This window comes from Stigmatopora argus, chromosome 15 (genome assembly GCF_051989625.1).
Source record: "Stigmatopora argus isolate UIUO_Sarg chromosome 15, RoL_Sarg_1.0, whole genome shotgun sequence".
In the NCBI taxonomy this organism is placed as follows: Eukaryota; Metazoa; Chordata; class Actinopteri; order Syngnathiformes; family Syngnathidae; genus Stigmatopora; species Stigmatopora argus.
The window spans coordinates 8,518,534-8,533,461 of record NC_135401.1 but is presented as its reverse complement, the minus strand read 5'-3'; the positions used below and the strand labels follow the sequence as shown (position 1 = coordinate 8,533,461).

The following is a 14,928-nucleotide window of genomic DNA, read 5'->3' as shown; positions in this document are numbered from 1 at the left end:
ATGTTTACCATTTGAAATATGCGGTCAACTAGCTGCTGACACTGATCAGTGCAATGGTGACATCTGCTGCAAGGTACATGCAAGCCTTCTTAACAGTCATGCACAAGATGCAAAAACAGCTAACTGGCTCAAAATGTGTGAATGGTTATTTGTCATCCATCAGTGGCGGTCCGTGCATTTTCTCGTAGCGCTTTCAACGGGTAAAATCCACTTCCTAGCAGCATTTAATGATTAAATAGAAATACTGGAGCTTTTCAGACATTACAACCGGGCCGGGGGGTGAGTTCCCCGGGAAAAGACAGCGATGGACGTCAATGGCGAAACGGCAAAAAATGCACTAAAATGGGGTAAAATCCACTTCCTAGCAGCATTTAGTGATTAAATACAAACACTGGAGCTTTTCAGATATCAGAACTCGGCCCACAATTGAAATATTACTTAGGAATATAGCCATATTTTACTCACCAAAAATCCTTTTTACACAATATCCATCCTCCTTTCTTTCTTCCTTTTCTATTGCCATCGAAGCTAATGCTGAAAGTCGAGCCTCTCCTGTCGTATTTTTGGCATAGTCCGTTTTGAAAATGGCTTTAATTCAACACAACAATATATTTGCTTGTGCAGCCCACTCCAAATAAAGTTTGGTAGCTGTGGCTAATGACTAGCCAATCATAATTGGTGAAAGCGATGACGTATCCTTACGCCTACGACAAGGCAATGACGTATCCCTACGCCTGCGGCAATGCATTGTGGTGTTGCCAACTCGAAATCTGATTGGTTAAAGCAACAGCCTTATCGACGCTTGTATAAAGCGGCAGAGCCCGCAGAACTGATTGTGAAGGCCTTGAGGCATATTTCTGACCCTGGCAACAAATAATGGCTGAAATGTGATTGGTTAAATGCGTCAATATGAAATCACACATCTGGAAGCAGTGCAACCAGGGCGAAAAGCAATGAAAGAAAGCTAACAGACAATTTGGAATTATTTAATAAGTATTGATGGACAAAATATAATATATGATTCAGATATTTCTTAGGCCAGCAGAGAAGGCCCTCAAGGCCCTGACGGCCCGCCACTGTCATCCATTATTGGCTGGGCTAGGCTCCAGCATCCCCCGCGACCCTTGTGAGGATAAGCGGTACGGAAAATGAATAAATGAATGTCTCAGAATGATTAATGGAGCTTTTCCTTGTTTTGCTCTGATTGAAAAAAAACTATTTGAAAGGGGGTGGAGGGATTGTAGTGGTTTAACGGGACTATTTCCTGTGTTGGTCACAATTTACCTTGAATGGAGGAACAGCATTGTAAGAAATAGCTGGAACGGGGCGTCACATGGGAGGCGAGCTGGCTATATGATGTGCGCCAGGCGACCCAGATGTTGCCCTCCTCCAAGCCTAAAGTATGTGTATAACACCACAGGTGGTGGGAAAGAGTGGGAGAGAAAGGGACAAGAGAAGGATTGAGTTTGAAACAACGGCAAACAGGAAGCTAAGATCTTATAACACAATGCACTCCGAGTTTCCTGCAGGAATTGACAGATAAGGGACAATACTTTGTTTTCAAGTCTTATTTTCAGCCAAGAATTTTTCTCAACACTCAAAAACCATCATTTAGAATGAGTATTCCACCATAACTCTGTGAAAGTGAAATTAGGTACAAGTTATTCATTCAGCAATCAAAAATAAACATCCACACTATATAAAACAAACATTTTAAACAAAGATGTAGAATGTACATTCAAGGTAAAGTGTAGAGACGTTGGATTTGGGTTTGGAGCTTGAGTTTATTTGTCCTTGCAGTTGATATAAAAAAACAACATGGTACATATTTCATTTATTTTTAAATAAACCTTCTACTTTCATCTACATATGACTAAATTTGTTTAAATCCTAATTGCATCAACATATAATTTAATGTATCTGCTCGAACTCTTGTCACTTTGTCTTGTGGACTTCATGGATCACATTCACACTGCCCCTCCATTTGAATTTCATCATTAAAAAAATATTTTAATACCAAAGGCTGTGTGGAACAAAAAATGTGCCCGCTTTATTTTTCCTGTAAAAAAATGGTTAGTTAGCTTGAGTTGGGGTATTTATTCATTTTTTATGTATAGGGTTTCTTTAAAAAAATGTTCACATTATTAGAAGCTTTACTTTACCTTTAAACTGCAGTCTTTCATTTCATGCAGTAGATTTCACTGCATTTTATTGTATAGTACTGCTCTGTTCACTGTATATACAGAACATGACTGTCCAAATCAAAGCAACACTCCCCTCTTTCAGCCAAATGTGGCATTGCATTACACGTAAAACTGAGCATTCCTTCTAACTATTCAACGGATTGCGTACACGATGATTTATTGTGTTTATTATATGATATTTTGATATATACATCGGGTAACCACATCAAAACACGTGTACCCCAATTACAATGAAATCTGAAGACCTCTAGAAATTGTGCAAGTGGGCGTGGCTTTGCAAATGAACAGCAAAAGGAATTTGACAGTGACTGTTGGCCATCACTCATCTGATTGGCTGCTTTTGTTTTTTTTGAAATAGAAGAGTCCCTCTCCCATTTTGGGGGGGCTTCACAAGGAAGAAACCTTTTGTTAATTACAGTTTGACCATGCTGTGTGGACTCAGAAGTATAGTGAGGGATGACCATGATGTAGGAAGTTAAAGGAATATGAAAAATACAAACAAAATGTCACTACAGGTTCTTCAGAGGCAAGAAAAGCCCTTCTGGCCTGGGGAAGAGTTGAGCTGCCTCCTGGTTGGTGATGGAGCTGTGGGGAAGACGAGCATGATCATCAGCTACATTTTCAATGGATATAACAGCAGCTACAGCCAGACGGCTTTCGACGTCTTTACTGGTAGGAGATGGTCATTTTTTAAATAAAAAAATCATGGATAATTATTGATATTTCCAGATTATTCATGCACAGGTTTGGTTTATGTGAATGGAGCACCAACACGTCTTAAGCTGATAGATACAGCAGGACAGGTAAACACCTCAAGTTTCCTGTCGGATGTCTTGAAAAATGATGGAAAAATGTGTGTTTATATTTTTCAACAGGAGCAGTTCGGCCATCTTCGCTCTTTATGCTATGCACACGTGGACGTCTTCATCCTGTGTTTTAGTCTTATTAATCCTGGGTCTTTTCATAACATTGTTTCCAAGTGGATTCCACAGATCCGCGGCCGGAACCCCACCGCTCCTATCGTCCTGGTGGGTACCCAATCCGACCTTTGCCACAATGCCGATGTCCTCGTTCATCTGGACCAGAGGCTTAAAAGACCGGTAGCACCGGGACAGGCCAAGAGGCTCGCTCGGAAGATCCGAGCTCACGACTACATGGAGTGTTCGGCTCTGACCCAGCACCACCTCAAAGATGTGTTTGACTGTGCCATCTTTGCTGCTATGAAACACAAACGTGATGCTGCAACAAACAAAAAGAAGAGTTTGGGTAAATGCTATAAGGCATTTTTTGAATGTGCAAGGAGGAGAATCTTCAAATTGCTGTGAAGAACTTCGCTGTTCTCTTCTGTGACTTATTTCCCACTAGTTTTCTCCATTTCGTATGTCAGTTGATTTTTTTCTTGTGGTCATTTCTGTTTTTTATTTGTGTATGTGTGTAAGTGATTGCACTATTGAGCAACAAAGATTTGGTTCTAGCTGTGCTTTTTTTCTCTTCCTCACATTACAATTTTAAATCAAGAGATGGGCTCACGGTTCATGCAGAAATTGGAGGGAAAGCAGCACCCAACAAGTGTTATTTAGGACAAATGGTCACCTGCTGACACTTTGAAGTGCTATTTAGCAAGACAAAGACATTTAAAGCAATCTTCTGTTGAAAAGATTAGGCTCAGGCATGTCATACTATAACGCACTACCCTGTTACACTGGGCATTCAATTTGGAATCCTTTAATTTATACTTTAATGCATTGTTTACCATAGGAATGTCTTTTTATATTATGAGGGGATGCATGCCAGGGCCAAAACATTGTAATCCTTAATGTCCAATTAATATTACTGATACATTTTTTTTAAATCTAACTTTAAAAGGTACTCTTCTGTAGACATTTTCAACAGATATGACAAGTTCCATTTTAAACGTGGTTCAGAATGTTCCCTTAATTAGATGATCATTTAGGAATTGACAATGTTAAAGCTGTCTAAATTGAACCGAAATTCAATTGTGATACTGTCGTATCCGTTGCCTAATTCATTTTTACGGTCCTAAACTAAATTGATTAAAATGCGGAGCTCCTTTTTAAGTATTTTTTTCTCATTACATTTATCTCATTCTATTATAGCAGGGATTGGGAATCTTTTTGACAGAGAGGGCCATAAACAATTCATATTTTTATAAGTTATTTTTTGAGAGCCATACTCAGAATTTAAATGTATCAATATACATGAAAATGTGTGCTTTTTTAGTCATTTTTGACACTTTTAAAGTAGAAAAAGTCTACAGCTCAAAGTCATATGCACCCATTAAAAGAGCCATATGTGGCTCCCGAGCCATATGTTCTCTACCACTCTATTATAGACTTGCAGAAAGAAAAAGCAAATTGATACCTATCAATAAAACATGTTTACAAATTCATTTAATGATCAACAACATATAAAACTAAACAATGTGTTGTTAAGATATTTTTTATATATGTAAACGTAGAATAAAAAAAGCAAATGTAGTGGTCGCACATCTGCAAGTAAATACCTTAAATTGATGACTACCACTCTATTATAGACTTGCAGAAAGAAAAAGCAAATTAATACCTATCAGTAAAACATGTTTGCAGATACATTTAATGATCAACAACATATAAAACTAAACAACATATTGTTAAGGTATTTTTTTATATATGTAAACGTAGAATAAAAAAGCAAATGTAGTGGTCGCACATCTGCAAGTAAAAGCCTTAAATTGATGACTAGTGTATTGTATTTTACAGTTATAGAACTGCATTTCCCATAATGCAACAGTAGCCCGCCCCCCCTGACCCTGTGACTGAAAATAATCTGATCAGCTGATCTGACCTGCAGACGAAATAACGTAGCTCGAGAAATCTTTTAGGGAGGGGACTCAAGAACAAAAACAATGACACGGCCCGGACGGATTAACAAAACAGGTTCACTTTTTTAAAGATTTATAACCCGAGATTGTAATGATTCCCCTCTCCGTTTGTTAGTGTCCGCGGTTCCGCGAGCTCTTTGCCATCAACCCACTGCAGTTTTGTTGATGTTTTTTTTTTAACTGTATATCTCATTTTTGTCTACTGCTGTGCGGATCGTTTTCTCAGTAACGACGGCGTCATTTTAAACAAAGCCTCAACAAGTTGGACCGTCTGTTTTTTTTTTATAAAAAAAGCATCTCTAACTCGGATGCCACATAATATTTGTTGTGTTAGCCGGCGAGCTATTTTTATAAAGGGCAGCCTGCCAGCTAGCTTGTTGTTGCTAGCATTATTTGCACATTGATGTTGATATTTCGCAAGTACATTTTCGCAGATCGCTAACCTCTTAATACGATATTATTATTTTTATTGGATTTACCGTAATGTGCATGCTTTTCGTTTCCTGCTAAGTTGTATGTCCATACGTGAAGTTAGCTGTGTTCTTTGTTGTCTCAATATTAGGAAATTGTAAGACTTGCTGAATGCCGACACAAGAACTAATTTTATTTGCCTGAAAAGCACGCCGGTTACAAAAACGTGTTTACAAATAAACCAACAACCTAGTTAGAATGCAGCTAATTTAAGTTGATTCATTTTTTAGTGTATTTATTTGGCCAGTATTTGAGGTTTACAAAAAACAGGCTTTACAATTGAAGTGCTACTGAAATTCGAAAGTGCTACAATTTAAGCTTTCCAATAGGCAATCAGCTGTATATTTAAGGTAACAGAAACGATGAGTGGGCATGGCTCATCATCTTCAGAAAAGGGAGTCAATTCTAGTCTAACATGTCAAGAGAGTTACGCCTGTGGTGGCCCTGAGGAAGCCACCTTTGAGTGTGTAGATTGCAGGACTTTGCAGTGTGTCCGTTGTGATCTGGAACTTCACAGTCAGGGTCACCTCCAGAACCACCACCGCCTACAGATAAGCCCGGGCCACATCCCTTACTGCGATAGCTGCAAAGGGGGGGACAGTGGCAAAAGCCACAGGTCGGTGGTCCGTTGCCAGAACTGCAAAGTGAACTTGTGCCAAGAGTGTCAAAAGCGCACCCACGGTGGAGGAAACAAGAAGAAACACCACCTCACATTGTATCATCAGCAACCGAAACAAGTCGAACTCAAGTCTGTCCAAGCTTCTGTTCAGCCTGCCGTCCAAATCTCTGATGATAAAAAGTCAAAAAGGGAAAAACTACTGGAAACGGTGTACAGTTTCCTCCTTGTTGACGAGAATGAGGAAATGCAGGTAAGCTCTCCAGAAGCCTCACATCTGAGAAGTTAAGAGTCTTATTAGTTTGATTTGAATATTTTCAGATAAAAGATGATGCTGCATTTATAAAGAAACTGAACTGCAGCGCTGGCCAGCTCCTGAAAGTCGTTTCCATCTTTGGGAATACCGGCGAGGGGAAATCTCACACCCTCAACCACACCTTCTTCATGGGCAGGGAGGTTTTCAAAACTTCTCAGACACAGGAGTCCTGCACTGTCGGTGTGTGGGCAGCCTTTGACCCCTTCCATAATGTGGTGGTCATTGATACAGAGGGTTTGCTGGGGAACAGTTCCAAGCAGGGCCAAAGGACTCGTCTTTTGCTCAAGGTGCTCGCCATCTCGGACCTCATTATCTACCGCACCCATGCAGACCGCCTCCACGACGACCTTTTCAAATTTCTTGGGGATGCTTCGGAGGCCTACTTGAAGCATTTTACCAAGGAACTGAAAGCCACCACGGCTCGCTGCGGTCTGGATGTTCCGCTCTCCACTTTGGGTCCTGCTGTGGTCATCTTCCATGAAACTGTCCACACTACGCTTCTTGGGACAGGTAGGAACTTTGCTACCATGGTTTGAAGTCGTTTCAATTTTGGAATTGGTGGGGCATTTACACCTTTTTCCTGTTCTCTTCCATGTTCTAAAAACATGAAATACTTACATAAATACTGTACATGAGTCATGGTGCAAAGGTTCCCCTTCATGATTTATGGCCTCTCGTGGCAACAACTATTGGTTAAAAACTGCAAATATACCATTGTCAAACTGTGAAGTAACATTCCAGCACTGCTTGTTTGGATTTTAAACCGAAGAAACTGTAAAGTTTAGAACCCCCTTAATACGTAGACAAATATAAGGAACAATGAGTCCATAGATATTGTGAGCTTGCTTATGCGCATTACTTGTGCTTTTATTGTCCTTTGGAATTCATGCATTTCGATGTCATGCACTTTAAAATAGTGAATTAGGTTAAAAAAATTCCCACATTTTGACAACAGCTGGTAAATCCATGTGTGTTGTGCCTCGCAAAGTTTGTGCTCAAACATAAAAGCGTGTTGTTGAGACTTGACAGGAACAGCTATGTGTTTTTCTACTTGTGCCAAATATGATTATCTGAGCATTACATTTGTGTTGTTCAACTAGCTCAGTTTTATATATAATCTTCAATCCTGTTTTTTTTTTTATACAGATAAATCTCAGGAATCGGTAGACCGGCTGCTGTTGGAGCGTTTTAAAAAGGTTTCCCGTTTCCCAGAAGCATTCAGTTCTGTTCAGTACTGGGGCACGCAAACTCTCGCCCCGCCCACCGACTTCGGCGGCCTGCAGAATAAACTGGAACAGCTCCTGGACAACAACGCTACGCGATCTCCACGTACTCCTGCGGTCATCTTTAAAGCCCTGCTTGTGAGACTGCATAAAAACAATTATAGAGCTGAACTTCTCATGTTTAACACATCCTTTAGAAATGTCTGTTTGATTTCCTTCTAGGCGTTAAGCGAGCGGTTTAGTGGGGAAATAGGAGACGAGCTGGTAGCCACTAGTTGCTTCTTTCCCGATGAGTACTTCACTTGTTCAAGCCAGTGCCTCAGTTGTGGGTCAGTGTCTATTAAATTCTAGCCTCATTCCTCCTTGAGCAACATGCTCTTGGTATTGTTAAACACTGTGATCCACTGATTTCTCCACAGATATGGTTGCAAGAACAGTATGAACCATCTTGGAGAAGGTGTCTGCCACGAGGCAAAGCATCGTTGCCGCTATTCTCTCCAGCTTGATAATCGCATTTACACCTGTAAGGTAAGCGCAGTGATTTTTTTGCTCTTCGTATTCACTACTTAAAATGTGTGGACAAAAGTACATTCTGGAACCCAAAAAGCCTTGCCCAACCTATTTTCACATATTTTATAAATGCATAACGATGAAAATGTTAGCTTTTGTCCCAAAGCATTTGTCGATACAATGGCCTTAGATCAAGGGTGTCAAACTCGGGTTTGTTTGCGGGCCCTAATAACATCAACTCGATTGCATGTGGGCTGGACCATTTTAGATATAATATTTAGATATTTTTTTAATTGGATTATAAGAACTGGATCAAAAGCCCTAAATATTCATTTTTTTAATAGATATAAAACTGTTTATTTGAACTTTTTTTTCTTAGTAAAGGAAAATATCTGATAATCATTTGTTTTTCATTTCAAATGGAAACATTTTTTTTAAATGATATTCAATATTAAAGTGGAAACCCGAAAATATTTTTATATATTTATTTTTAGATTTTACAAAATGCTTTTTGACCTAAAAACACCAGAAGAAAAAAATGGATAAAAATTGCAATTATTGATTTAAAAAGGGGAAAATCAGGAAATATAAAATACATCTATAATCTTCATTTGAATTTGATCCTAAAATAGAAAGTTGATTTACTTACTACTCGGGCCACACAAAATGATGCGGCGGGCCAGATTTGGCCCCCTGGCCACCACTTTGACACCTGTGCCTTTAGATTATGACCACATTATCTGACTCCAGATATCCGAACACATACAACCTAGACAGAACATACATTTTTTTGGTATGAAGAAACTTCATTACATAAATAAATCTATTGAAACACTTTAATAACTGAGTGCACAATTACTGTTTATTTTATTTTTCAGTATTCCAGAAAGTCAAGGCAAAATATAAAACATGCGTTTGTTGTCTCACTTCAGGCTTGCTACGAAGGAGGCAAAGAAGTGATTGTCATCCCAAAAACCTCAGCTTCCTCAGACTCTCCTTGGATGGGCCTGGCCAAATATGCCTGGTCTGGGTGAGTAGGAAGGGACGTTACCTGCAGGGTCCCTGAGACCTGAAAGCAGTTTTTTACATGCATTAAACAGTGGATGATTTGCTCCCTTTACCAGTCGAGGAGTCAACGCTTATGTCACAAATTGCATTTCTAACCAATCAGTGATGCCTTTTTTTCTATTCATATTCAGGTATGTTATAGAATGCCCCAATTGCGGGGTGATCTATCGCAGTCGTCAGTATTGGTACGGGAACCAGGACCCAGTGGATACAATAGTCCGCACTGAGATCCAGCATGTATGGCCGGGGGTAAGAGGAACAAGTTGATTGTTTTTTTTACTGTATTACTCAAATTGTGTCCTTCACTCTCATTGAGGTTACTTGTCAATCAGTTGCCATTTTTTTTACTCATCTAAAATTAAGGGGGAAAAACGCTACCATTTAACTGAGGCAGTGGGTAGTGTCATGAGGGAGCAGTAATTGTCTTATTATGACAACATTTGTATCAAGGGATTTTGTTTGGATTAGTACATGGGACACTAAAACCAGTCAAAACCCAGAAAGCAGCATGAGCTACATAAATACCCTTGCTGTGGGGCCTTGAAAAAATATTATTAAATTAACAAGGCAAAAAAAGAGTTTTTCCATTCAACAAATCATCCATGTAATCAATAAAATAGGATAAATAAAGCATCTGCAAATTAAAAAAATATCGCCACAGTGTGTGTAAACTGATCACTTAGGTGTATTTAACTGTGATATGCACAAACATACGCGTGGAACTATCAGTTGAACCATCATCCTTTGTATTATTGATAATTGGAAAGAGTACAAAAAAACAAGCTGCTATTCTGTTTTCATTGTAACAGTAACGTAACATTCCTGCATCAACCAATGAACAGGCAGCAGCATCGCATTTCTCACATTCCTCTTACATAAGTATTTGTACATCCTCTTGAGCACCGATAGCTACTATTTAAGGGATAAGATATTTGACGAGAGCTTACAATGCAGACAAAAGTACCACCAATAATAATTGAATGTCTGTGTTGTGCAGTCGGAAGGCTTCTTAAAGGACAATAGCAATGCAGCACAGCGTCTTTTGGACGGCGTGAACTTGGTGGCCCAGTCTGTGTCTGAGCTCAGTGTCAAGCCTGCCAAAGCGGTCACCTCCTGGCTGACAGACCAGATAGCCCCCACCTACTGGAAACCCAACTCCCTTATCTTGGTGAGTGACCCAAAGCAACCCCGCCTCCTGCCACATGACACTAGCAGCTATCAGTCAACACTCCATGTCCTGAGGGATGTTTACGTGCTGTTCCTTGCCTGTTACACAATTTTTATGTGCGCTCACAAGATAAAACGTGGACATTATGACTCCGACCACGTAAGCACACAATTTTCGGTCAATAACAGTGGCTTGTTTTTCCTCTCCCGTAAGCTGTGTCATAAGTGTCAAGCCGTTTTCTTGGAGAACGACACCAAGCATCATTGCCGTGCCTGCGGCGAAGGCTTCTGCGATGGCTGCTCTTCTAAAGCCGCCCCGGTCCCCGAACGTGGCTGGGGTCTCGGCCCTGTTAGAGTGTGCGATGTGTGCTTTGAGCAGAGAGCCTCACATGCAGGTACAGCCGTACTTTCATTAAGTGTCATGTATCACCACCCGCACTTCAACGAATCACCTTGACAATACGCGCATCCCCGTAAGAATGTTGTCTTCATGCAGCGCTCGAGGAAGAGGAGGAAGGAGGAAACCTTGCCAGGAAGGTCGGCGAGGCAGTGACCAACACTATAGGGGTTGTAGTCACCGCTATTGACATCCCACTTGGTGAGTGTTGCCCAAAGCAAAACCAAGTGAGCATTGTTGCATAACAGTAAGTCACTCTGTCAAAGGAATGTATTGCCCTCTGGTGGCAGTGGCGGATGATCCTAGCAGTAAAATAGTGGGATCCTCTTTCAGATTCATTGCTTATCTATAGTATTTCCAGCCTTCAAATGCACACCCATAAGAAATGTAGCCTATTTTTTACATGTGAGGTGTGATTAATTTTCAAAATGTCAACATTTTTACTATCAAAGTGATCCCTAATGTCATTCTCTGACTCAGTGTATCATATCTTCCAAAAATTTATGGTGGCTTTGTGGCGTCAGCACTCAAGTTCTGCTATTTAACCTTCAACTCCGTCATTTATTGGACAGTCCTATTGTAATCGAGGGATGCAGCAGATGCTCAATAGCTCCGTTCATTTCATTTCAAGGGCTTTTTAAGGGCCCGTTTGAAACTCGTGTTATACATAATTTAAATGTCATTGACAGTGATCGTTAAAACTGCACATTCAACTATTTTTTATGTAGTGTTGTGTATTGGACGCTTTAATTTTTTCTGCCAAAAACATCCTTTAGCAATAAATAATATAAAATTGCTGCTGAACTTTACCCTTAACAGCCATCCTATTATAGATCAAATGCATCATATAAAATATAAACTAAATAGTTGCCATTGACAGGAATAGAAATCTGCCAATGCTACTAGACTCATGATAAATTCTTCGATTCACAGCAGAAGGATGAAAAGAGCCACATGATCTGAGGCGGTTCATCGCAGTGGCGCTGAAAGTGTTAAAAACCCTATTAGGAGTTGTTTGATGTAGCATTGGAATATGGGTATTTAATCATGTACCATAAGAAGCGCTTTGGTAATGGTCGTTTAAAAAGATGGTGGAAATAGTCAAAAAAGCACTTCATGGGCTTCCACTCCTGTATATAATTTTACTTTTCAATTTGGCCCATTAAGAGGACCCAAGTGACCATCCAAAGGAGGTTTTATGGATCCACTTAGCCTCAGGGGCAGGAACTTCTATGTACTTTACAGTGTTTTGCTTGGGCGTAGTGTAGACTTTAAAAGCCAACCTATCTTTTTTTAATAATCGGTTGGATTTTGTCTGGTAGATGAGGATTACAAATGAGACCGGAAAGAACATGAAGTCGTGTATTTTAGTGTGACACGCTGCATTTGGTATTCTGCCATTGTACTAAGAGTGAGCCAGCTGTCACAGATTCTACAGTGGATGTGTGAAAAAGCCATCACCATATGGAGATGATGCACTCAGGCTGATTTCATAAACAAACAGTCAGTAATGATAATGTATGATACAGACTACAAAGACGAGGAAAAAAACAAGGATTTATTATCATGGTGATAGCGCAGTTTCCACAAAATTTTATTTGCTCTTTTAGGGATTCATATGTTTTCTGCATTTGTTTAATTGAATGCAAAGCTATTATTCTGTTCTACATGGCAACAGGTGCCTCTGCAGGTAATTTTATCTTCTGCCGTTTAATATTCGGCCTGTCAACTGACATCATATATAGATTTATATTTGCGTGGAATATTTTATTTAAAATGCAACGGGGAGAAAAAAAATGGAATTACTTCCCAAGTCACACCCAATCATCTTTCAAAATACTCCAACGTGCTGTGACAAAGTGCTTGCGAATCACTGCACTAGGCCACCGTGCTGCCTGCAGTAAAGCAAATATTCAGTTATGCGCATTTGTTGGTTGAGTTGACTTGTTTTTAGAACTGCTTGGGGGTCTGCTTGAACTGCTCTTGCTCTCACTTGGATTTCCCCCAGTTTCCTGCATCAATATCAATATTCTGTGCTCTTTTCGAAGGCCTGGTGAAAGACGCAGCCCGTCCGGCTTACTGGGTACCCGACCAGGACATTCTCTCTTGCCGCATCTGCCAATGCGAATTCACTGCCAAGCTGTCCAAGCACCACTGTCGCGCCTGTGGCCAAGGAGTCTGCGACGACTGCTCCCCGGACCGCCGGGCTGTGCCGTCGCGGGGTTGGGACCACCCCGTGCGCGTGTGCAGCAGCTGCAACCAAAAACCCGGGGAACTTTAACAGAGGCAATCTTCCTTTGCTCAGATTACTCTGACAGAACCGTTGGTTTCATGTCACACCTCTGCTTCTCCGGCGGTTCGGTCTTGTACCTGTGGAGAGGAAGTGCTTAGCTATACTGTATAAAGGACACTTAGCAAATTTTGGTAAGGGGAAGCGATCATGTGGCCTTTGCAGAGCAGCCCGAATCTGTGAGTTACTTGACTGAGAGTGTAATCTGCATTTCCACTCTTCATTATTCATAGTGTATATTGGACTCTTGTTGAAACATGTCCTCAGTTGTATGTTCAATAAGGCCGATAAGCTATTTTTTTACTATGAGAAAATATGGGAAAAAAAGTATAATTTAAAGTATACTCGCTAGTTGAGCATTAGATTCCATCAATTCTTATATTAAGGAGTATTGTTTCTTTCGTGGATGTAAAATTGATTTTTTTTTTTCATATTAATTGCCTGCATGTTCTGTTGCAACTTTAGGTTGTTTTTTTTTGCTCTAAGCCATTTTTCAGCTGTTATAGGCTGTTTCTACTGCCCATGAAAAAAAGTCCAATTTTTGGATATATATTCTGTGCCAAATCATTAAGGTCATGTGGTGGTATGATATTTATTTTCTAACCCAGTCAGTTACGGATGTATGATACTGCTAGCAGCTTGAAAAATGTATATGTTTGAGAAATGATTTAAAAAAATACTCAAATCACTGTTATGCATGACAGTAAGTCACAGCCTTAAGGCTTTTAACATCCTTTTCATGGTTGTTCTCTCAATACATTTCCTTCTCTTTAACCTGACTGTGTAATACTTAAAATTCTCACATTCTTATTTTGATTTTTCAAATTTTAATCATTGATGGCTGCTTATTTTACGCTTTCCCACCCCTCTGAATACTGTCTTGAGTATTTTCTTCTCTTACCCTGACTGCCCATCCCAGCTTTAATTCAGATTCTTTTTCTGTTGGTTTTAGCTTTCATAGGAAAATATGAATATTGCCTTCCATTTTCCCCCTTTTCACAGTGCTATAAAACATTTCAATACTATGTAGTGATTATCGCTTGAACCATATGAAGTGACAATGTCATGTACCTGTTTAAAATGTATGTTTTCCATCACTACATCTGTTGTCATTGCATAATGATGCCATGAAAGATCAACACTTAACAAGGCCTTTAATATAAATGCAAGGGAATAAAATAATCTGCTATAAATAGATATTAAAGGACAAAGAAAATATAAATCATTGCCTCCTAAATTCTCTGGTCTAGGAATACTTCATGTGTGACTAAATATAGATATGACAAAATGTTGTATCACCTACTTGATATGACATTGCACATGATAGAATAGGAACTATACATTTCACATTACTGGAGTTCATTGAAAATGTGCAATCTGTTGCTTTACATCTGTGTTTAATGCACGTGCTTATGGATGCAACTATTTGGCAAAGATAAAAAAAAAGTGTCAACATGAAGTGGAATTGCCTTTGTGTGTCTGATGTGTGTTTTTGTGCCTGTTTGCCTTGCTCTACTTTTGCTCTCAGTCCCACTGTAGCTTCAGATAAAGTGAGGAAACGCATTCCCTTCAAGCTTATTGATGATGCCCCTAAATTAATAATTAGTGGGATGAATAATTCAACACAACGTTCTTGTTTTCTGACGTGTTTCTGCGATGCACAAGCGAGTTTTCCTGGTTAATCAAGTTGCAATTCTCTCGCTAAATATCTCCGTTTTCAGTGAGTCGTGTAAAATGTATAGTGAAGGGAAAACCCTTTAAAATTATTTTGACAGTTTACCCCAA

General features: G+C 39.7%; 2 protein-coding genes across 2 annotated transcripts; both read left to right on the top strand.

Moving 5' to 3' along the window:
- The first annotated feature begins 2,552 nt into the window (after window positions 1–2,552).
- LOC144090339 (rho-related GTP-binding protein RhoV-like) lies at window positions 2,553–3,684 on the top strand. Its single transcript, XM_077621770.1, has 3 exons — window positions 2,553–2,876; window positions 2,949–3,007; window positions 3,080–3,684. The coding sequence occupies exons 1-3, from the start codon at window positions 2,690–2,692 to the stop codon at window positions 3,527–3,529; spliced, it is 696 nt and encodes a 231-aa protein (XP_077477896.1). The 5' UTR covers window positions 2,553–2,689; the 3' UTR covers window positions 3,530–3,684.
- Window positions 3,685–5,022: 1,338 nt separating this feature from the next.
- On the top strand, window positions 5,023–14,602 carry LOC144089388 (zinc finger FYVE domain-containing protein 1-like). Its single transcript, XM_077620154.1, has 11 exons — window positions 5,023–6,425; window positions 6,494–6,998; window positions 7,635–7,849; window positions 7,934–8,040; window positions 8,131–8,239; window positions 9,154–9,251; window positions 9,421–9,538; window positions 10,287–10,457; window positions 10,671–10,851; window positions 10,953–11,054; window positions 12,902–14,602. The coding sequence occupies exons 1-11, from the start codon at window positions 5,919–5,921 to the stop codon at window positions 13,132–13,134; spliced, it is 2,346 nt and encodes a 781-aa protein (XP_077476280.1). The 5' UTR covers window positions 5,023–5,918; the 3' UTR covers window positions 13,135–14,602.
- The last annotated feature ends 326 nt before the right edge of the window (window positions 14,603–14,928 follow it).